At 37.2% G+C, this 24,689-nt stretch overlaps 1 protein-coding gene across 8 annotated transcripts in view; it reads right to left on the bottom strand.

Moving 5' to 3' along the window:
* Positions 1–14,449, bottom strand: part of OstDelta (oligosaccharide transferase delta subunit) — a 41,391-nt gene extending 26,942 nt beyond the window's left edge. For all 8 annotated transcript variants that reach the window (XR_010851950.1, XR_010851949.1, XR_010851947.1 and 5 more), the window contains exons 1-8: positions 14,327–14,449; positions 6,766–6,953; positions 6,040–6,162; positions 5,654–5,802; positions 4,159–4,298; positions 3,596–3,767; positions 1,129–1,198; positions 453–580 (exon numbers count right to left, since the gene is read on the bottom strand). Coding sequence is in view for 4 of the 8 variants with exons in the window: in XM_067097992.1 (XP_066954093.1) it covers positions 453–580; positions 1,129–1,198; positions 3,596–3,767; positions 4,159–4,298; positions 5,654–5,802; positions 6,040–6,162; positions 6,766–6,953; positions 14,327–14,336 (980 nt within the window). In the remaining 4 variants the exon portion in view is untranslated. The remainder of the gene's footprint in view (positions 1–452; positions 581–1,128; positions 1,199–3,595; positions 3,768–4,158; positions 4,299–5,653; positions 5,803–6,039; positions 6,163–6,765; positions 6,954–14,326) is intronic.
* Positions 14,450–24,689: the final 10,240 nt, after the last annotated feature.

Genomic DNA, 24,689 nt, shown 5'->3' with positions numbered 1-24,689 from the left:
AAGACCGATACTCTACAAAAATTTTCAGTAAATATTTCTCTTGGAAGTATTTTTCTATAAAACACATGCTAAAATCACGCTCAAAGGAATATCAGGTGCTGTGTACATTTCTGTAAGTAGGGTAAATGCACCGTGCTTCCACTTCAGTGATGATGTTATTCTGCTAATCTGTTTGTAAGACCATTGCACTCAGTGAAAATTTCAAGATCATCTCTATAGATTTTTACAAATGACTAAATTAACACATCAAAATAAGAAACTATCTCTTACAGCAATCTTCATCACATATCAGCTCAGTCAAAACCTAGGTACCCCAAAACCAAATATTCAACATGTCTTGTGTTTTCCTGGTTTTCATTATAAATAAAGTGTTCATTATAGTCCTGTCTACAAGTACTACCTCAAGGATGGCATCTCCCTTTAACTTGCTTTCACCTTAGGCTACAACTTACTCTGAATCAGACAGAGGCGTTAAAACTTCCTTGGAAATGATGACTACTTCATCTGACTCACGTGTGGCCGAATCTGCAGTAACTTTCAAAGGCCCAAGACTTCTTCCCATTAGATCTGTTACTCTCACCTGCAAAATTAAACATGGACAAATAAAATATATTGATCATACACGGTATGCAATATAGATATCTATTCCTAATAAGGGAAAACATAGTGAAAAACCAATGACTGTGTTATAACACACCCACACTGGCAATACCATTTGTAGTCTGCCTTGCATGGCATACTTCAGAGAGTACTAAAAGTTCTTTGCAGAATCACTTCGGCCCCACTGCTTTGTCTTTTTATTCTTCACCTGTCCTACCAATTTTCTGAGCAATGTCTTTCCCTTCACCTTGCCCCAGTGTCTACTTTTCTCCTTGCCCCAATGTCTACTTTTCTAAGAATAAACTCCTTGGGGAATAAATGTGACTTTGTGGGGTTGTTACACTACAGTATTATAATTTTTACAATAATAATAATTACAATAATTATAATAATGACAATAATAATAATAATGATAATAATTATACAAGCACTCCATAGAACTGGAAATGAAGACTTCCAAGCACAAGTGCAATCTCAATTATGCTAGTCAATAAAAGCAAAAAGCAGTTCTTACAAAATCCTACTTACTTGAATGCTAGGAGCTTCAGCACTGACTGCAACATTACTAGCAAGGGTGATGGCTACTGGCACATGGAACCTGATGGGAGGATATATCAGTGTAATTGATATTTTCCTAAATATACCATCCAAAGATCAAGAAAAATAACAGCTTATAGCAAAATGCAAAATATTTTAGATTAAAACTTGAAAAAAGCAAAAACGTGCATACAAAGTTACCGAAAAGGTAGCCTTTATAATTACAACTTTTCAAGAAAATGTGACCCTAATACAAATATCAAGACAAAAAACAAAAAGTATGTTAATAACACTACTGTATTTAATTAAAATCCTAATAATACTGCACAATGCAGCTCCAAGAATGTTGATAATGATGAATACAATTCGGCTCCCCAAAAGAAGGCTCCTTGATAAAATAAATGAGTGATATTAAAAAAGCCATTTCAACCAACAGTTACACCCACATCACAATTACTGAAACGAACAAATATTCTAAAACTACATCATATGAACACCTAAACAATTAAGAAATTTAATTCATTATCTTTCAGATCAACAAACCACTGCTTAAATATGATATTTTGAAAGGAAACATACAAAGCTAAACACATGAAACCATTTTTAAATAAGAGGTGGTACTGGCTTACAAAGATATGCAACTTCATAACTCCTAAAAGTGCAATTCTAGTATAATCTACTTGCTAATTTACATAAGGAAGCCTTCAATGCATACATGTAACTTAAGTGTGCACCTAGGTGAATGCATTTTCATTGTACCAAGTTTGGTGAATTTTAGTAATTGCTCAAGGCCCACAAAAAACAAAAGTACACTACTCAAAAATGTGACAAGATTGTTAACATTTTTTTTCTTTTAAGTAGATCTACAGAGGGTTCCATTCTAAGAGGTTTTTTGACCTAATGCCACTTGATAAGAGACAAGACATAAATGTGGTGTACTGTATAACACTTCAGTACGCAAAAGCCCTGTTGCAGAATGACAGGCTACAGGAATCAGTAGCCCAACCAATCCACAAAAATGATAATACAGTACTAACAAAGTAGATGGCTGACAAAGAAGCCAGGCAATTGTGTAACTTCAAGAGGAGGGGTATGACACACAAAACAGATGACCAAAGAGCATCAGCAAGAAAACTGTGGGGAAAAAACTTTTGACCAAGTGGATTTACATCAGAAGCAAGGCCAACACCACATGCTGGTGGCCGGACCACATCTTCCATCTCCAAAGTAAGTACTGTACCACAAAGCTTACAGTCATAATGTGTTCAAAGTAGCTTATAACAAAAAGCTTACACACCTCATTAAAGACACAAACTGCAGGTTAAGTATTACACCTGTATAATTTCTTGCCAGGGACTCTCACAGACAGTACCCTTCTATACAAAAACTATATGAAATTTTTTCAATGTCCATAAGTTTGTAAATCCAACAGATACATTGTCCGAAAGCTAGGTATCATTGTTGGCTTTCTGAAGAATGAGGAAATTTGATCAACCTTATACACCTCATACACTAATTACAGGTAATTCTTAAGGCTGTGTGAGCTACTTTATGATGAACAAGGTAATGACAAATTGGATTTGCCAATATTCAAGTCTCAATCATTTTAGATTTCAAGTCAATGACTCTAAGACTATAAAACTTCAAACTATATCTGCTACTGATTATGAAAAGATTGGAAAAAGTCAGCAAATAACTGATTCATTGGACTCAAAACACAGCTGCTACACAATTTAGTCAACCATACCACAACTCTGGTATAGTACAACATTCTTTTTTTTATAATCACATGGACGAACACTGGAATCAAGAGCTGACAGTACTAAAAGACAAAATTAGATCCATGCCTGAACCAACTCCAACAAACATTACACTATAACTAATTGATAAGTCCTATTTACATTTCCTGTACTAAATAATAAAGCCCCACACCATTTCCTTTCACTCCTTTCTGCCATGTGAAAATGTAACTTATGTCCCCAAGACATTAGTTGTCTCAAAAAGAAAAATGAGAATTCTCACATTTAAGAAGAAATGAAAGACCTATTTACACTGCATTCAAAAGTAGGTATGACACATATTGAGTTATTCAAAGAGACTATAAGCTGCAACTGACAAATAAATTAGCCCTTCCAGATATACCACGAGGACAGATATGAGGGCCTTCAAAATCAAACACTGATGATAATGAAGACAAGAGGTTCAAAAAGATAACTTTTATTGAAGGAAATTTCTCTTTTAGTTAATAATGTCTTATTCTCCTCTTTAAACTTTAACCAACTGTTGACTGAGGAGAACAGTTTACCCCCAAAATCATGGCCATGCCACAGGTCTGTCTACCTAGACTGCCTGCAGTGAAGCAACAAACCAAACAATCAAACTAAAATCTACACTTCACATGTAAAATCTTACTAAGAAATGCTCTGCATTAAAAAACAAAAAACTGTTTTTCACTTACCTGTTAGTAGTAAACATTGAAACTGCCTCCAATAAATAATATACACCTTTCCCAACTTGAACAGACTTTCTTGACATTAAATAGTTGGCAAATTTAACAGCCTGTTCTGGTTTTATTGGTGGTGCTTTGTTTGAAGTTTCAGCAAGCTTATATGCTCCACTTAACACTAATGCTGTTAAAAGGAAATAATACCAAATTTACTTTCAATGGCAATAAAACAAATGTCTTTATATTCACAATGACATAATTAAAAATAGTACAGAGTACTGTTAACCATATAATATACTACAGTGTTATAATGAATTGTACTTCAAAAAAATAGCATCACTTCCAACACCAAAAGTACATTGTTAATTCTCACTTACAATCACATGCCAGTTTTGTACAGCATTATGTTATATATCATTAAACAATCTTTAAATCTCTTGACATGCTAATCTTTTCCCTGATCATATAATGCACTGTCCAGAAGAATCCCATTTCTGACCACTTTTCCCAACTGCAGTCTTATCAGTATAATTCCTAATGGATAAGTAGCAAAACCAAATTGTTCAGTAACTAACCTGTTATTGACAGGCCTCCTTCAAACTGTAGCATCCTACCATCCACCTCATCTGCTTGAACAATGGCATCTTCAATCCTTTCAAAAATGCTGCTGACTTCTCCTTTCAACTGTGCCCCAACATGGAAAGCATATCCAAGACTGAAAGAGCAGAACAGATATCTAGTTAAAATCTGACACGCCTAACTGGTTATCAAATCACCATGTTAACATCCCAGTGGGTAGTATGCTACTTGCCACACATTAAGTATTTCCAGAGATAACAATTTCTCTCCATAGTCTTCTCTTAAGAACTTTTATCCTTTGTCCATGGTTTCTAAGCCTTCCTATTAATGTTTACTCTGCTTCCATGTCTACCATAATAAATACCGCTCATAAAAAACAAAAAACATAAGTTTAAATGTTAGATTCATTGAGGGGGTTGCTGTTTTAACAAAAAATATAACATTCACTGTTTAAAGCAGATGTTTTATGGATGCCCTTTCAATTGAGGCGGGGTTTGACTGTTTTTAACAAAAAATCGTCGTAAGTCGGAATATCTCGAAAATCGTCAAAAATCATAAAAAACCTTACTTTTAATGCTCTAGTGCATTGAAAACATTCATTATTATTGAGCATAAAAACCTTCAAATTATGATTATTTTGCCGTTTTGGGGCCAGATTTTTTATGGATGCCCTTCGAACATAACGGAAATAATGATGAATATAGCTAATCAATAAACCATTATATAGTTAAACCATTAGTTTTATTTTGCAGAGAAAAGTAATGTTGATGATATACAGTTTACATGATAATCATGAAAAATCAAACAAAAATTTCCAAGACACGTTTGGAATTTCTAACTTTTTAAAATAACTGTACACTTGTATCACTTCACCATTCTAACTTTCAGATGATCATAAAGACATCTGTTTAGTTGTAGAGTTGTATTGTTCTTTACTGTTTTTGTATAGTTTGGGTACACACCAACAACAGGAATGACAGACAAATGTTAACTAAAATTTACAGACATCACAACTTTAGTCTTTATGTGCGATTTAACAAATTACAATACTGCCTAATTTCCACCTACAGACATAACAACAATTTACACTCAATACCTTCTGGTCAATTCACAAAATACAGGTTCACACGGTGGTTGTTATTTTACATTAACAAACACGACAAGTTGAAATTTTACAAATATAACACTGTTGCAAATGGTTTTCATCAATGACTAAAGTGCCCACAAACTGCAAATATAGTATATATATTGCAATTTAAGCAACTTATTTATTAATGCTTTGTACTAGAGGCCTTGCATTTAGCACTCAGGTATGCTAGAAACTACCTCCAGCCTCATCATTTAATATCCATGTACCACTGCACTTGAGTTGAAAGTGCATAAATAGTGACCTGTAATTTAATTGGAGCTCAGCCTATCTAGGAAATATTTTGACTGATGAAAACAAATAATTTACTATATATCTACCTTTAGAAATTAAAATTTACAAACCTAAGGACACTGTCATCCTTCTTGAGGGCCATCTGTGTTGCACGTAAAACCTTGGCAGTGTCTACATCCATGCCAAGGTTTGTAGCAGCAGTTACTGCATGGAACAGTTCTTGAGGCGATGCCCCTTCTCTTATGGCCTCCCCAACAGCCTGTATAAACAAGGCAACAAAGCAGATTAAAGTCAATTTCCTTTTAACTAAGTCTGCTACGATGGCATACTATCATCTTTTCAATAGATTATCAAACTACTGTATTTGAATTCAATTTGACTTCCTTCAAAAAATTTGGGAAAGCTCCAAGTTTCTTTAAAATACGGATGACTTGACCAAAAAGTGATGACATTGAAAAATACAAGTTGGAATAGCTGTGTTCAACTTGAAACCTACTTGTTTTGAAGCTGCAGTAGCAGTTATGGGACATCCCAGTGCTTTCCCTGCTGAAGACGCCAAGAACAGTGTCTCGACATTTGCTCCATCTCCAGCAGAGCTCTTCACAAACTTACATACTCCCTAAGAAACCAAATACCTATCATCATTATTTGTGATACATATAAATTTTCACGTATTAGATAAATGTTGATTAGAAATAAAAAATCACAGCCACTAACCAGAAAACACATGTGATAAAGTAGATAAAAAGTAGATCAATACTGTACATATTGGTTGCTGATACTACATACTTGTATATAAAACATGTAAATAAAACAAAATTATTAAATATTGCTCAACTACATACTGGACATGTTAACACTGCATATATAAATATAAAAGATTGAAAAATTCTCAACTGTTCCCTCAACCATAATTGTGGAAAGTGTACCGAGTGAGTGTACTGGTCACATGGTCCCCACCCACTATTAAGCAAATATACGTAGCAGCTGTAATGATTCAGGTGCCACGCTGTGACACGGATATAGTTCTCCAACCAATTAATCTTTTCATACTAAAATACACTGCAATATTCAGAAAATGAAAGATAAAGCAAGCATTAACATTCAACCTGCTGATAATTCTGCAATGATAAGGTCAACTTAGCTACAACAGACATATTCCTGACTAAGTACTGTACACCATCTAATTGAAAGTACTGAAAATTTAAGAGGAATATCATACCTGAGAATCAGGAATTTGTTGACCCAAGTGCTGGTAACCAGCCGAAGCATAAAGTACTTGGGCTAGATCTGATAATGACCATGCTGGGTCAAGGACGAGTTTGAGCCTCTCCTTATCTCCTGGTGTTAAATATGTAGAAGGGGAGAGAGCTGAACTAACTCCCAGTATGGCCAATATCACAACTGCTCCTGTAACAAAAAGTCTTTAGTAGCATACAATATTTATGGCATTTTTTAGTACAACAGTACACAGTACAGGTAATACAATAAAGTACATGAACTGCCATCCTCATTCATTAAAAACTTGCCAAATCAAACGGTAACCACATCTCTTTTAATCCAGTGTAAATTTGATCAAACAAATATGAGGAAACAATCCAGAAAAAACACGATCTGGAATGATCCTATGTATGCAAAGGATGATGACATGTGGGGGATCTCAAGGCAGGATACAAATGAGTCCCAACAGTGAGCATGAAAATACTGCTAAACTGCAACGTTAGAGAGAGAGAGAGAGAGAGAGAGAGAGAGAGAGAGAGAGAGAGAGAGAGAGAGAGAGAGAGAGAGAGAGAGAGAATACTGCTAAACTGCAATGTGAGAGAGAAAGAGAGAGAGAGAGAGAGAGTATTACCTTTAGAGAAACACTTTTCAACTAGCTTGCCTTTGTTAATCCCTTCAAAAAGAGGTCTAAATATTACCATGTGTTTTCTGATTGCTAAAAAAATAAAGATTTTGTTTACAGTAAATTACATGCTTCCTAGACTTACAAAACTTGAGTCTCTTGTATAAGAGTATCCTTTACTGTAAGCTGATTTAGTAATTGAAGACTCTTAACAAGTAGTTACAGGTGAACGAACAAAATGGGACTAGGCTGAGTAGTAGTAGTAGTGGTAGTTACAGAGTTTGGATACATAAACATTTCATGGCCCAAGTGTCTCGTTCACCTGGACTGAATCTCCTACCTTTAGAATGCCTGACAAGGGTCATATTCCATGAAGCTGGTACTTCAACTGTGCCATATTAGTAAACAGTAAGGATTTTTCCTTAAGCAATACTGAAAGTGTTCCACAAATTTTTTTTTTAGCATAGTTACTAAAAGGCTTATTTGTTCTTAATATGAAGGTTAAATGGCACTTCAGGAATTTAAAACCCAGTGAGAGGGTCAGACAACATAAAACATTGTCAGTTACAACGATCAACTAGAGTGGAAGTTAAATGTTAAGAATGTTACTGTGTATAATAGTATTACATACTGTAATCGAGTATTCACAGAATCAGACAAAGGATGGTTTGCTCCAGGCTGCCGACTACTAATTGTCATAGCATAGCAGTCTTGATGTCACCTAGAAGAGGTGTAACTGGTACTGCTGCTAACTAGGTGAGGCAACTGCAGCTGTTCTTAAGAAGACAAACCACATCAACCACCACTGTCTGGTTCTCCTTTTACTGCCTTGTGAGGAAAGAGGGCTTGGATACTGATCATAAGTGTACAAGCCTATGTCTCTAGAAAACTGTCCAACACTGCAATAGCCTATCCATTTGGTTTGGCCACTCATGAGAAATGTTTAAACCATTATTCTACTTTGGGCTATTGGTTTGGGTAGCCTAGGCTAATGCAATAAGCTCTGAGCATTTAACAAACCAGAAACTAGACAGTGTCCAGGAGTATGCTAGTGCCTACCTAGCCACTTAGCACACTAGCCTAGCCTAGGCAGTGCTACAGTTTTGGTAGTTAGGCAAGGCCTAGAATAGTTGGTTTGCTAAATTAACCTAGCATAACCAGAACAAAGATTTACTGGTTAGGCCTGGCCTAGCCTAGTTGGTTTGGTATATTAGCCTTCTGGAACCTAGCATTAAATGAAAAATGCTGCAAGCCTGGAATAGCCTTAGTCAAACTAATAAAACAAGTTAGCCTGCCAAGCCTACTTGACTAATGCAGAGAAACTGACTTTTCTCTCTGATAGCCTATGTTAACTTACATTATTTGACTAATGCAGAGAAACTGACTTTTCTCTCTCATAGCCTATGTTAACTTACATAAGTCTTTTCTTTGGTGAATCAATCTAGAAGTAACTATATGGACAGGTTTCTCACCAAATAAATGAACTGCATATATATTTGACCATTATTGTATGGTAACTACCTTAACTTTTCATCAAGTTATCTACTGTACAGCATCTTAACCTTTGATAATTTACATATATCCTACACTTAATTGATTTTGTAAGTTACGGTAACTTTACTGTCACAAGGTAACCAGTAAGATAGGCTTATTATTTTCTCACCAAATTTTTCTTACTTACCTATTATTTAAATAATTTTTTTGCCATTACTGTATTATGAGTGCAAACCCATTAAATTTGCTTTAGAATTTGCTCAGCACGGATAATTGAGAGTCTCTGTTAGCCCAGCACAGACCCTAGACTCTTCTTCTTGTGAATTAACTACACTTTGAAGGGGCATAATCTATGGAATAACTGTGCAATATAATTTCTCATCCAATACTTGATCTGTATCCTCCAATTTCATCTTGTCTTCAAGTTTCTGACTGTTTTTGTTAGTGCAAACCAAAGAATTTTGTTTTCCATGTAATGTAATCAATTTAAAGGGAAAAATGGGTTTTCGAGTGCCTCTGGCAATTATTCTGGTCAATACAATTGATAGTTCTATCATATACAGCCACATTCCATGAAATGGCTTGCCATTAAGGCCAATAAGATATATGATGAAAAAAAGGGTATCAGCAGGAGGGGTAAACTGGATGACAGAGAACACATGAACCTCAACGGAAGTTTCTTTGAACTACTGCAGAGACGGTATAAGCCCCAAGTACCAGTCATACTCTGAAGAGAGCAAGTGGTCAGACCCTTTCTTCTCATGAGTAGCAACGCCCCCTTCCCCAACACCAAGAAGGGAAGTATTCGAAGGGGGGAGTGAGACTGGAGTGGATGGGTTACTTGAAGTATCCCCCAACCACCCTCTCCCAACAAGGCCAGCAAACACCTTCTCTCCTTCCTCTTGCCAAACTTCTCCCACTGCATGGAGGACCAACCAGCACACTCCTTGCTGGGGGGACAACTGGTTCAAAGCTTCCTCCTGCAGAAGGCAACACTTGCGAGAATCAATGGTCAAGGGGGCAACTGAAATGCCCTAGTGCCCACAATAACATTGCTCATGCTTTTTCTCCACTTCAGTACAGGAAAAAACCTAGTTATCAGAAAGAAGCACAAAAGTACTGTACTGAAAAGCTCCAAGTATTCATCCAAATATTCAATGACACAAAGGTGAGAAGATAACAAGCAAAATGGAATGTCTTTTCACAGCAGATGAACTCTGGTGACACTAGGTGGGTGAGGGGCATTCACTCACTCACCCCTATAACCACAAGTTCAATGACCGTTACATAGTTCAAAGTTCTTCCCAGCTTGCACTGAAAGGATACTCCTATATACAAGGCCATTTGGAGGTCATTAGGAACACACGTTCCCTGGCACCTTGGGGAGGTGGAGTTAAGCAAACGTTCCTAGCTTCCTTCTCTACTGAAACCTTCCCATGGCAGCAGATTCTCCCCATATAAAGAGCAGCCTTACAGGAGGGCATGAAGGGCCATATCCACTTATTCATGACGTTCACTCCTTCATATTACACACTTTTTTATCCTTGGTAAAACAAACATAACATTCAAAACAAAATAAGTTCCAGCTTTGTAGTCAGCAAGAAATTATCGAGATGTCCTCAATCAAAGACACCCAAAGAAATAGTGCTGGGCAACTGCAGGTGAGGGGGATAAGGTATTGTTCCACAAACCCCCATCAACCAGCATTTTACTTTCAACAGCCAATTCCAGCTCACCCCCGACAAATTCACATAGCTCAAGTATGCGTTAGACTTGTTGAAACATTTGCTTAGTCTGAATGCACCAACCCTCTGGATTGTATGCAGTATACAACAAACAGCCAAGATGTCAGCACTTATACTGTTTCCCTATGATTGCTAATGCCCTGGGTCAGGTTAGGTTGGAGGGTTCAAGAAACAGGCCTAGGGCCCAGGGCTGTCAATCAGATATACCACCCTGACCCCACAGGTTCGTTAGATAATTAAGATGCATCCCTGCAATTTACTCATTTTTAGTTTTCTGTGAAAGAAAACTATTGTGCTGGCTTTGTCTGTCCGTCCGCACTTTTTCTGTCCGCCCTCTATCTTAACCCTTAATCGCCGAGCCTCTATTTACAAAAACGTCTCCGTATGCCGCAGCGTTCGGGAGCTAGCGCCGGAAGCGGAAAAAATTTTTTCAAAAATCACAGCATGCTTAGTTTTAAGATTAAGAGTTCATTTTGGCTCCTTTTTTTCTCATTGCCTGAAGTTTAGTATGCAACCATCAGAAGTGAAAATAAATATCATTACCATATATAAATATTGGAATATATGACAGCGAAAAAAAAACTCATATATAATTGTATACAAATCGTGCTGTAAGCAAAACGTTAAAGGTAATGAGTTACTTTTTTTAGTTGTATTGTACACTAAATTGCAATGATTTTGGTATATAATACATTGTAAAACGATTAAAGCAACACAGAGAAAATATTATCACAAAATGATGCATGAATTAAGTAACGCGGACATAAAAAAAGTTTTTCAAAAATTCACCATAAATCAAAATATTGTGCTAGAGACTTTCCAATTGTTTCAAAAGATCGTCAAGATATTTTCCAACGATGCGCCGCTGATGCTTTCTGGTGCGAGAAGGAAGAAGTACGCGCATGCGGCCCTGGGTGACGCTTATAAACAAAACAACAGTGTAATCCGTGAACTCCCAACATCCCTTAAACGCGATTTAAAACAAACTAGGCCTATAATTATTTTTTCGACGAATATTTAAAAAACCATTTTTAGGTGCCATACGTCCACTTGGCACCCAACAGACAATTTTAGGCGTCCAGTAGGCGTTTAAGGGTTAAAAACTACTGAGCCCTGAGGGCTGCAAATTGGTATGTTGATCATCCACCTTCCAATCATCCAACATATCAAATTGCAGCCCTATAGCCTCAGTAGCTTTTATTTCATTTAAGGTTATAGTTAGCCATAATCGTGCTTCTGGCAAAGATATAGGATAGGCCACCATCGGGCCGTGGTTAAAGTTTTACGGGTCATGGCTCACACAGCATTACACTGAGACCACCGAAAGATAGATCTAATTTCGGTGGCCTTGATTATACGCTGTAGTGGCTGTACAGAAAACTCAATTGCATCAAAGAAACTTTGGCGCATTTTTTTACTTATTATTTTACCTTAATACCACAACTCAACACGGAAATTTTTTTTTTTGCTATGCTCTTTATTCTCCTTAATAGCCTACACTTAATACAAAAATCATAATAAATCTATGGCAAATTTACTGTTACCAAGACATTTACCACCTTCTGTTTAAGTTTAAACATTCATTTCCCTGGGGGCTGGTGCTCAAAAACACTTTACTCTGTGGTCCCTTGTCATTATTAGGCTTAGGCTACAGGAGACGGAGTTGTAATGGGTTAACAAATATTCCCAAATTGCTACAGGTTAGTGCTTTCTTTTGTCTACCAGTTTATAGCCTGGAACATTAAATAATATTTGATCTTTAGGGGTTGTGAATTCAAATCTGGATCATGGTTCATCAAGACCGGAGATTGGTGCATTCAGGCAGCTGTGTATCCTGTGCATCAACCATTCTCCTAGGGTAGGTTAGCCTGCATTTCTAACCAAAATTCTGAAGTTGGCTGCTTCTGGCCTAACATTTCATATCAACAGGCCTAGCCCTTTGTGAGCGGGCATTGTCAAATGACGACTACTTATAGCTTTCGGGTTAATTCCGGGTATCAACCTCTGACAATCAACATTTCACGCCTTACAGTCTGAATGAATTTTGTGGGAAAGGTGTTCAGATTACTTCCATGGACAATAAATGACGCATGGCAACTCTTACGGCAACTATAAAGCTAATGGGTACAGGAGAGAGTGAGTTCAGTTTGCCTTGAGATGTACAGTAGAAGGGGAATGTTGTCCACCATTCCCATCCAAAGAAGATGTAAATATTTTACAATAAATATACTCAGAATCTGTTACTGATTTTACTTCTTATCTATTATGATATTGTGTGAGCTGTGCAATTACAATTTTACAAAATAAAATAAAATAAAATAGAGAAAAATTTATAACTTGGTAAAATTAGCATATTTTTTACAACTGTCTTGGTAATGAGGCCCCGCACATGGTTGGAAATATACATAACTTCCTCTTTCCACTGATGTTTGTTTTTTTTTTAACTGGCCATCCTTAAATTTAGTCTGGTCTAGGGGTGTGCTTAATATGTATTTTAGGCCGGCCTGTTAAAAGTAGCCCATCGTCCCACAGGGGCCAGTTGAGAACGAGAGATTCCATCAATGAAAACAAACCCAACCTTTCCTAGAATACCAAGTCCTGACCTAACCAGGCATTAATTTCCTAACCTGACTTGGGGTGCCATGCCCTGGCCTGGCCGAGGGGGCTTCGCCCTCCCAGGACCTCCTATGTAACATTAAACGTCGGGAACATGGACTAGGCCTAGGCTTCCATTTGGAGGCAATGTTAGCCTGGAGCCTGCTCCAGTCGTCCTGTAAACAATCCTGGGTAGAACTATATAGTGGCTCTGCAGCGGCGACTGCCTTCTAACTTGACTTTTTCTACAGTTTTTGGTTGCTAATTATAAATTTACTTTTAATTTTTGGTGCTCGAGTGTAATTAACCTGAAATTAACCCCTGAAGTCCATCCAACAAGGGGTTTCCATACGCGATCTTCACAAGACAGAGCACGGGTACATCTGCTTCGAACGGTTCATATCCCGTCCGGCAAGTGCAATAACTTGTTAACATATGGGTACCCAACCCAACCCCGGCCAGTACTAAACACGGCGAAGGGACATTCCATTTGGCAGACAACAAACAGATGCACTGCCAGTATCAGAACCCCTAATAGTGTAGAAAAAACCAGTTGAAAAGGTAAAAGCGGGTGTGGAGCTAATATATAGAATTACCCTATCCTGGAACACAGACCTAAAACTAAGTGGCTCGGCTTGATTTTCTGCAAAACCTTCCCTTAGTAGGATATAGGCAGTCTCAGCCAATATTGGCATAGCCTAACCTAACTAATAAAACTCACAAACTGAAAGCCAGGATAATTGGCATAAACCTAGTACTGTGTTCAATTCACTTTCAACCAAGATTACCATTTGACATTTAAATTCCGAAGTGACAGAGAATAAAGTAGTGAAACCAGATTATCATTTTACTAGTTCAAGATAGTGTACAGCCGGCGTCCAATCACAGCGACGTTGCGTGTCTGTCTCGACCAATCAGAGAGAGACTTCCCGGCGTCCGCATAAACAAACCTGTTACCACGAAATGAATTTCCGCATTTACGTGCCGAAAAATGCAGTGTTCCTCCAATATGGAGCGATATTAAGGTTAAAACTTACATGTGACCTCATCTGTCAATGATTAAGGTATAGTACCAGTACAAACAAAATAAATATACAATGGTTTACCACGCTTCATGGTCCTAGAGATGTCGGTGTGGAACTGTCAACATTACAGACGAACTGTGTAGAGAGGGATGTCTGATATAAAAGACAATAAAATAATAATTTAACTTATTAAATACCACAATTAGAATTTTTATTTATTTTATTATTATTTATAAATAACACAAATATATGTAACATTTTATGGGTTCGTAATATAATTCTTTTTTTATTATATGCATGCCCCCTTTCACTATAACGTCAAGAGTTACCGCGTGTATTGCCCAAGATGTCGTTTTATATCTTATCCTGACAAACTTGAAAAATTAAAGCAAAAATTCTGGGAGAAAACAAAAACTGAAGAAAAATCTACCACGCTAAAAGTAAAAGCTTCATTAGAGCTAAGCATACGAGATGGGTACTTTCTCGTAATGAAATTATCTATTTGATATGAGATCGATTTTTTGTGACATTGGGTAGATTAACCCCAGTGGAATTGGAAAGATCTTTTGGTAAAATGATAATGTCTCTTTAGATCTAAAGCAGTTTACTGTGATTAAACTCCTCCTTTAGATTTACCGTCATTCAAACCGCACCAGACTCGCCATTTTTCCATACAAATTGAGGTAGGCAAGGCTTCAGAACGGTATGAAATAGCGACCTTTACAACCTCATTTAGTGTTACCGATATTTTTAATGACATCAGTGCGCTAGTATATAAATTTTGATCTTTGTTCTAAACAGGAATATACTTACAAATCACTTAGACTCGAAAACTTAATCTTTAATACATGATTCACAGACCTCGCAGTGAAGTGCTTTAATAACTGAAAAGATGCTTAACTCCCAAAGATTTTAAGCCCAACGAAGCATGCATCTCTTCAAAAATAATTATGGCACGGAGGAGCAAATTATATAAGGCAACTAGAAATTATAATTAAGATAAAAATTGTGACAGCCACGTGGACTAAACCAAGACCAAAAAGATTCATACAAAATTCCATCCCTCATTTTTTTTTCGTTAGGCGGTGTGATTTTACGAAGTCAGTAATGCATTACGCATCGGGCTATCCATGAGAGTCAATAAGCTATCCAGAGTTCCTCAGTTCCAGAGGTCCTTTATTCCTCACACCGTTGGACCGTGGAACAGCTCCCCAGAAGACGTCGTGCAACTAGAACGTCAGAAGTTCAAGCGAAGATGCAATGTATTAATACTCTGATACAGTTCAACATGTATTTTAATCTTTTCTAATTTTTTATTTATCTATCTATTTGTTAATTTATCTGTTTTTCTAATAACTGGTCTCTCTGTGTGTTTCCGGTTACTTTCAGTTGCTTCTTTCGAATGAACACCACATTATTTGAAAGCTTGAATTTCAAGTCAATCATGGCCCCTGTGGGCTTGTTCCATATGAATAGGGTTCCTCCTCTGAATAATAATAATAATAATAATAATAATAATAATAATAATAATATAGAACAATCTAATAAAACTATTGCGAATATCTCATTGGCATTTCAGCATTGCAGTAACATCTATAAATGTAACAAATTAGTTCATCAAAATGAAAGAAAAATACGGATAAACTCCCATACCGTGCATTGCACAGAAATTACGGAACGAGACGTTACAAAAACATGTCGACTCAACTTTATGAGATGAGATAAATCAAAATATGCAATCATAAACATGAAAATTATACATATTGTTGTTCATAATCAAAATGAAGTTCATAATGATTTAAACAAGAAGAGGGTTTTTAAAACTTTTCTCCTAGTTTTTCAGTCAGCAAACTTCCTGATTAGCTTATCGTAGTCAAGAGACCTTGCGATTGCGTGACTAGCAGAAATGACATTATTGATCGAAGTACTTTTTTACGATTTTAATCATTCTGCTGAAACTTCTTTGAGCTCTTGTACTTGTCACAGTAAAAGTGAAATGATTCAACTCTATTTAAAATACCCAAGCACTGATATCACACATCATCAGTTTATATGTTCTGCGCCGCATATTGATCTTTCACCAGGTCGACTTCAAACCTTTTTCACTGAGTAGCCCAAACATACTATGTCATCCCATTGGTTGACCCGTGAATTAATGGATGGTCATTCTTTTCTGACTTAAAACACGAAGACAGATGTACGTTATTCGTTTTGGCACTTTCATTTCAATATCGTAGCCTTTTTCCGTGATCGCTTCTCAGGAAATGCAGGTACATCTAGGACTTGGAAACTTCAAATGCGTTGATGAATTCTGTATTGACCAGTGCTACGTTACTCCTTTAAAAAATGGAAGGAAAGAAGTAGGATTTGAGCTCATTTTTCTTTTCAGAGTGCCTGTCAATAAATCTACTCTGTTGATTGCTTAATGCTGTTGAAATGAAAAAAGAATGGCATACCATACGTATATTGATTGTTCAAATGGCCATTTCCTCCGAATACCTAGAATTACACCATGTTTTAGCTCAGCGCAAACTTCCTCGGTAAGATAGGTAGGGCACTAACACCCTCAAATGGTGCACTATGCATAGGAGATCTGACTGTGCTATAGTTTGGTCCTCTAATCTAGTATCTGATAATCCTTTCATTTTTAGAGGCATACATTCTTCTAAAATTGCTTTGCAGGATGGAGAGAATTAAGACAGAAAGCCTGTCAATAGTCCGAAGATATGAACTGCATAAGCTGACGATTTTGCTGCATCAACAAGTACGAAATTCAAGGCATTATGGGGTTGATGAAAGGAGCTGGCAAGGTGTTATGGGGTCTTGAGGCCTGATGTGGACCACTTAATTCTAAAAACCCAACACAGACATGCTAGGCTTTACTGGATTCGTCCTTTAATGCTGGTATGCCATACATTTGCTTTACCCTGTATGTACAGTACCTACTCGCAAAGGAAAACAGGTGCTACCATAGCAGGCGGTCTACCTGCGTGCTTCTACTATAGTGGGCGGTCCACCCAGTCAGAGTGGGTCCTGGGTCTATCTTCATTTTCTACTATAGTCTACCTGTAAAAGAAAACCGGATGGTGAACGTTAAAATTTATATTTATTTCAAGATAGTAATCAAACATTCAACTAAAAGCATATAAAAAACATGTAATAATTTTCTTTATTAAGTAAAAGAGTAATCTCTTGAAATAAATGAATCTCAAATCAGCCTCGATATACACGTCTTATATCTTGTAAAAATGACAGAAATAAATCATCGGAATCTTTTTGCCAAATCTGCCGACAAAAATGGTCAAGGTGTCACTGTAACTCTTGTTTTTTTTTTTTTCTTGAGTATATTTATTTTGGCATCCAACCATGATCTTTCTATCCCGTTAGTATGGGCACCAGATCCGGGATCAGCATAATTTTTTTTTTTTATGATTAACAGTCTTGTGAATAAAACCAATGTCCTTCAAACCACGTTAAGCAGGCCATTCATCCGAATGAATTACTGAACCTATTTTGCACTCCCGTTGTGTTACTGGTATCAGAGTGTCTTTATCTCGGAGTTGCACATAAAAATACCGGCAGTCTCTGTCTTGTTTCGACCCAAAAACCCAAGGCCCATCAATTCTTGCACCATGGTTCTTATTTTCCACTTCGGCATCACTGTCTTCGGAGGAGAACGGTCCATGGCCACCAGCTGACATCCGTCTTCGATTATACTTTCTACGGCCTACAAATCTTGCCTCGTCGATTTGAATTGGCACTTCAGGAGTGCCTTCCATTTGGCATCTAAAACTGCATGATGCAATTGCACTATACACACTTCCCTGCACATGATGAACCAGTCCGTGACTGTGTTTGGGGATTTACCTGTTACTTTATCCGTTGTATCCATGGGAATCTTCATTGCAATAAGGAAAACCAATTCCAGGATTTCACACAAACTCAGTTTGGAATTCACTCGATTATGGCCATCAGTATAATGGGAAAACTGGTTACTGGTTCTCACTGATCGTGAAGTCTGACATCCTTTCTTTGGATATTGAAGTATTGGCTTAAATTCACCATTCCGTCCGCGCTCCCTCTTTTCCTGCATCACACAGCCACATCTATGGCATGGCTCACCATCTTGCACAGTATCAAGTTGGTTATGCCGACGAAGGAAAGAGAGAGCAGTAACTTCTGAAGCAATCACCGAGATATGGAATTCCTTGGAAAGCATGTCGCTGAGAGGTTCAACTATATCTGAATAGAATTAGAATTTATGATGGAAGTTACTTTTTTGTTAACAAACAAGTAGCAATTACAAGGCGGTAGCAAATAAGCAACAATTAGCAAGTAAGCAGCCCGCTTTAACAAGTAAACAGCCCGTTTTAGCGAGTTATGAGAAGGTAGCAAAAAAGAGGCAGTTAACAAGTAGGCAGCCCGTTTTGAAAAGTAAAAGGCAGTAGACAGCGGTAGAGCTCACATGGTTTCTTGTAGAATTTGGTGTATCTAAGAACAGTGAAATATCTTTAAAGTTTGAATAGCAAATGTAGAAGGCTACTGTATTCATAGGAGGTCATTTTAAAGTAAAAAAGATAATTTCACAAAGTAGTTTCTGCTCCGAAAAGAGTTTGAGATTAAAGCTTTCAGGTAGGACACAGTTAGACATGCAGTTATAATGGTACAGTTAAAACTAACGTGTGTGGGAATGCTCATTTCGTCAGTTCAACAAAACTGTACAGTTCCTGTAGATGAAATAATGATGAGATGGGGAGATGGAGAAGGTTGTTTCTTGGGTAACTCTTTACCTACAAACTGTAAAATACTAATAATGACAGAAAACAGCATGTTGCTGGTTTAACATCCCTTAGGAGAATAATAGTGTCATCTGGGCTTTAGCGGGCACCAAAACAGGTGGAAGTCCTAGACCTACTCGGTACAAAAGCAAAGGTTACGCAACATTACTTTACAAACAAAATTTATATAATGGCTGCTAAAAATAAATATTGCATTTCCTTTAAATTTCAATTAAAATTGACCACGATGAATGAATGGAGATTTGTGTAAGATAAAGCATAAGGACATGAGTTTTTGTTTGGCGGAATTTCAATGTTTAACAAGAATGAAAATATAGAAGTCCATTCGCATCGCAAGGCTTTTATTTTCTTTTTCGCATTACAAAGAATACAACGAGACGATGAATCCATGGTAAAAACGGAGGATTGAACTGTGTGTGTGGTGATGAACTTTCAGTTATAACTGAACAGTCATAACTGTCAGTTAAAACTACGTGTGTGCCTAACGGGAATTGAGTTTGATGACATCAATTTGAAAGTGTCATCTGGGCTTTAGCGGGCACCAAAAAGGTAGTTGGACCTTCGGACGAGGACTATTGGGAATGGAGCTTGGCATGAATGGAAATTTGTGTGCATAAGGACATGAGTTTTAGAAATCCTTCGCATCGCAAGGCTTCGGAGACGATGACGAAGGTGGTGATGAATTTCTACCCCTACTACTGTATGAGTTTGAGACATCAATTTGAAAAGCGCGGGAATATTGGCCCTTCAGTTAATTCGTGAATGTCAAATACATTTTGGAAATCATAAAAGGTTCATTTTCACATACATGTTTGTAACAACATTTCTTGAATCACATTGCATGACTCATAGAGGTTACGAAATTCCAAACATTAAAACTCCACGTTAAATATTCTGTTTCCAGCTGAAAGTCTTAACATCTTATATAAGTTCATAATTAAATTTATTTCTGTTCACCTACGTAGGAGGTTAGTGCCGTCAGTGCACCTCTTGCGGTGCAATGTAGGCATTACTTAAGGTTCTTTGCAGCTTCCTTCGGCCCCTAGCTGCAACCTCTTTCATTCCCTTTACTGTACCTCCGTTCATATTCTCTTTGTTCCATCTTACTGTCCACCCTCTCCTAACAATTGATTCATAGTGCAACTGCGAGGTCCCGGCCGGCTGATGAAGAGTTAGAGGAATTTATTTCTGGTGATAGAAATTCATTTCTCGCTATAATGTGGTTCGGATTCCACAATAAGCTGTAGGTCCAGTTGCTAAGTAACCAATTGGTTCTTAGCCACGTAAAATAAGTCTAATCCTTCGGGCCAGCCCTATAGGAGAGCTGTTAATCAGCTCAGTGGTCTGGTAAAACTAAGGTATACTTAACTTAACTGAGAGGTTTTCCTCTTGCTGCACCTTTCAAACTTTTTCACTGTCAATTTACGTTGCAGCGCTTGACATGTATGCCTAAAACCTATAAATAAATCAAACCTACGTATAAACAGATATTAACCAACACAGTCAGCAGTCAACTCTAAGTTATCAAACTACACAGAATATCAACATCAAAAGACGTCTCATTTATCAACGCTAATGAACAATGTTCCATTTCCGACTGACAGTTCAAAACACTAACAGCTGTATCTATAACGGTAAAAACAGATCTTCATATGATTTCTGTCATAAATGTACCGCATAGTGACTTTCGATTTTTCAGGATTACACATTTGAATAAGGCGTATGATACAATCTTGAATAACCGACATACCTTCTCTTTTACAGAGGGGATTAACTGGACATAATAGTTTCTGTCAACTTGTGCATCAAGCGCATCAGTAAAAAAAAAAAAAATACAAATTACAATATTTGGTTTCGGTTTCTACTGACATTATATGTTGGACTCGTATCAATAAGTGCATTAGCAGCCTCACTGGTCTCCTGAGTAATCGTACATCTGATATTGCGTTTACAAAGAACGGATCCTCAATATTTGTCCTCTCTCTTCCATCACAGACAAGATTACATGACAACTATGCCTACTCATTATTGATTCTTGCAAAGGTGCATAGGAAGATGGATATGGTACTTAAGAAGAAAGTGAGAAAAAATGAGTGAAAATAATGAAAATAGATGGATGAATATGAAAAAGGACTTGAAAAAAGTTGCTACACGGAAGAAAATGCAGAGAGAAAGGTTATTAGCAAATGAATCTGAGAATAGATGATGCAAATGGAAACTGGATTGGATTATGGAATTTAGGACAATGACCAAGCACTGGGCTGTGAAACAATTGTTGGAGAGGGTGGTAAGTCAGGTAGAAGAAAAAGAATATGAACGGAGTAACAGAAAAAGGAATGAAAGAGGTTGCAGCTAGGGGCCGAAGGGACGCTGCAAAGAACCTTAAGTAGTGCCTACGGTGCACCGCGTGAGGTGCACTGAAGGTACTACCCAGCTACGGGGATGCAAACGGAGAGATGCTGTCTGTAGAGGATGCTGCAGTCCTGATTCGATGAAGTGAGCATGTTGAAGATTTGCTGACGGGGGAGGTTAGAAGGGAGTCAGAATTTAATGTAGCCAGAGTAGAAGTGGTTAGTACGCTTGGAAAATGATAACGGAACTGGCTGCCGACGTAAAGACTGACAAAGGAAGAGGTGTGGGTTTAGACAAAGAAGAGGCTGGGGATGTCAAGTTTGTAAAAGTTCATCGTTGGGTGGGTGGGTTCCGTTCTCAGCTAGCACTCTGCTGGCCGCGAGTTCGAATCTCCGACCGGCCAATGAAGAATAAGAGGAATTTATTTCTGGTGATAGAAATTCATTTCTCGGATCCCACAATAAGCTGTAGGTCCCGTTGCTAGGTAACCAATTGGTTCTTAGCCACGTAAAATAAATCTAATCCTTCGGGCCAGCCCTAGGAGAGCTGTTAATCAGCTCAGTGGTCTGGTTAAACTAAGATATACTTTTTTTATGTGTTGTAAAAGAAATGTGAGGAATTTAGAAGGTAAAACGCTATACGAGGCATAGACGACCACAGAAAACCTTAAGAGAGAATAACAAAGAAGCAATGTGGAGGGTGATGAGGGCGAGTTACAGAGAAGGGAATTTGAAAGCTGTCATCATAATTTTAATGAAAGCAAAGTTTGCATCAGAATATGCAGAAGGGAGATGTGACTAATTTTGTGTAAATGTGAACCTGAGACTAAGGTGTGTCATGTCCACATAGGATGTTCAATAGCTTTATGGATAGAGAGAAGTGCCAGATTAGAATATAGTGAAACGAAATTGCAGAAACTAATCAAAGATTTAAACACTGAAAGTGTTTCCATGAACAAACAAGTAAAAAATGCAAAGAAGTTTCTTCGGTGCAATCGAGTTTTCTGTACAGTGTATAATGCAGTATAAAACTCTCAGCCACAACTCATGAAACTCCCAGCCCGGCCCATGAAAGTTTCAGCCACGGCCCGTTGGTGGCCTGTTTTGTTGGCACTATAGCGGTGCCAGACGCACGATCATGGCTAACTTGAACTTTAAATAAAATAAAAACCACTGAGACTAGTGGGATGCAATTTGGTATGTTTGATGATTGGAGGCTGGATGATCAACATACCAGTTTGCAGCCCTCTAGCCTCAGTAGTTTCTAAGATCCGAGGGCGGAAGAACAGACAAAGAGCCATCTCAATAGTTTTCTTTTACAGGAAACTAAAAATGCTTATTGAGTGAGAACAACAAAGAATGTTTATATGGATAGTTGAAGAATGGAAATGACTGATTCCTCCTGGCGCTTAGGACTGAGTATAACAGATGGCAGCGCGACGAGAAAGAAGTGAGTTTCAAAACAGGTAAAGCAAGAGATACCAGGGGACTTGCACAAGATTGGGAATCCAAGGGCTGAAGGTATGACTGAATTGTTGAACAAAGTCTCCTTTATGGAAGCAAATGAAAAAAAAATGTAGAAACTTTTATAATATGAACCCTGAATAGTACGTCTTCATGAGAACTGAAAGCATGAGAAATACGGAGAATCATTAACTAAGGGGGTGAGCAGGTTTGTAAAATGGATGAAAGGAAGAACCACAGTGTTTTGAGATGGTTCCACACGTGAAAAGAATAAGGTACGATAAGCTCCTGAAAAGAATGTATAATTACACGTTGTTAGGAGACAGGAGGAGAACAAGACCTGGAGAGGAGGAGGAGGAGAGCAAGACCTTCAAACTGATGGATAGATGGCATGAAAGCAGTAGCAGAAAGGAAGGGCCTGTGCTACATTGCAGGAAGCGCAGGATTGCGTGCAAGAAAAGAATTGCAGGATGAAGCAGAATGCCTAATGGGGTTAAATGTAAAGGTATCTGAAGCGTCTAATGCTGTGGATATTTTCTGCATCGGGGACTCGTCCAGGATTCAGCAGTTTAAGTTTTTTTTTTTTTTTTTAGTCAGGAACCCCCTCCTGTCAGGAGAAACGACTTGATGTTGAAATAAATTAATACCTTAAGTGTATGTATGGCACCGCAAGAGGAAATTTTTTGGCAGGTAATCTGCAAGCCACAATCCATAGCACTTATATCTATCTAGCAACCTGTCTATCTATCTATATACACACACACACACATATATATATATATATATAAATTTATCTATATATACATATATTAAAGTTAAAGTCCTCCTGGGCCTCTGTAGGCTCATAGGGCAGGCGCTGATCTCCTGTTTCTTAGGCCGACAGATAGTATATGAAAATATATTTATCTATATATACACATATATGTGTATATATAGATAAATATATACATATAAATGTGTGTGTTTATATATATATACTGTATATATAAATATATATATATATATATATATATATATATATATATATATATATATATATATATATATATATATATATATATATATAGTAGAAGAGAGATAAAGATAGGGGACAGGATATCAGATGAGATGAAAAAAAAATTTGATAATTCATGAAAATAAATGGACGCAGGGTCCCCTGCTATCAGCTGAAAAACGCCCCATTTTTCGCAGAGCAATTCAGTTGGAAGCTGAAATTTGATGACGGATATTTGTTGTAGAGAATTTAGCCTATTCACAGATTTCTCTCTGACATTTCCTAAAAATATTTTTATAATATTTTTAGAGAGCAGGTTGTTGCAAGCTACGTAGCCGAGAATCTCAGTGGTGGGAATTTTAGGAAATAGATTTGATCACATTATATCTCACAGTAATGATAAAATAGATTGAATTATGAATCGATAGCTGTTTATAAATTCATTGGTTTCTAAATTGATGTTTATGCAATAATAAAATTCATGGATGATAATTGTTTACAGAGTCATCTCATCAAAATGATCAATAATTTCTTGAATCACAGATTTCTAAGCAGAAAAGTTCCTATATGCAATTATTGAATTCTGACGTGACAATTGTTTATTGATTCTTTGAATTATGAACCAAAAATAATGTAAAAATCTCTGACAAAAGGTTCTGGAATCTGAATCATAAATTGATAATTACTTTATGGGATCATTTATTTATTAATTATGCTTTTGGAATCACTGAATTATGTTTTGATACTGTTTTTTGTATAAATGAATTCAGAATCGAAAAAAGCTTACAGAATCCATGATTTCATAATAGAACTTCCACATCTAAAAACTTCTTACC

The sequence above is a fragment of the Macrobrachium rosenbergii genome, chromosome 54 (genome assembly GCF_040412425.1).
Source record: "Macrobrachium rosenbergii isolate ZJJX-2024 chromosome 54, ASM4041242v1, whole genome shotgun sequence".
Classification (NCBI taxonomy): Eukaryota; Metazoa; Arthropoda; class Malacostraca; order Decapoda; family Palaemonidae; genus Macrobrachium; species Macrobrachium rosenbergii.
The sequence above is the reverse complement of the archived record's forward strand: the minus strand, read 5'-3'. Positions and strand labels throughout refer to the sequence as shown.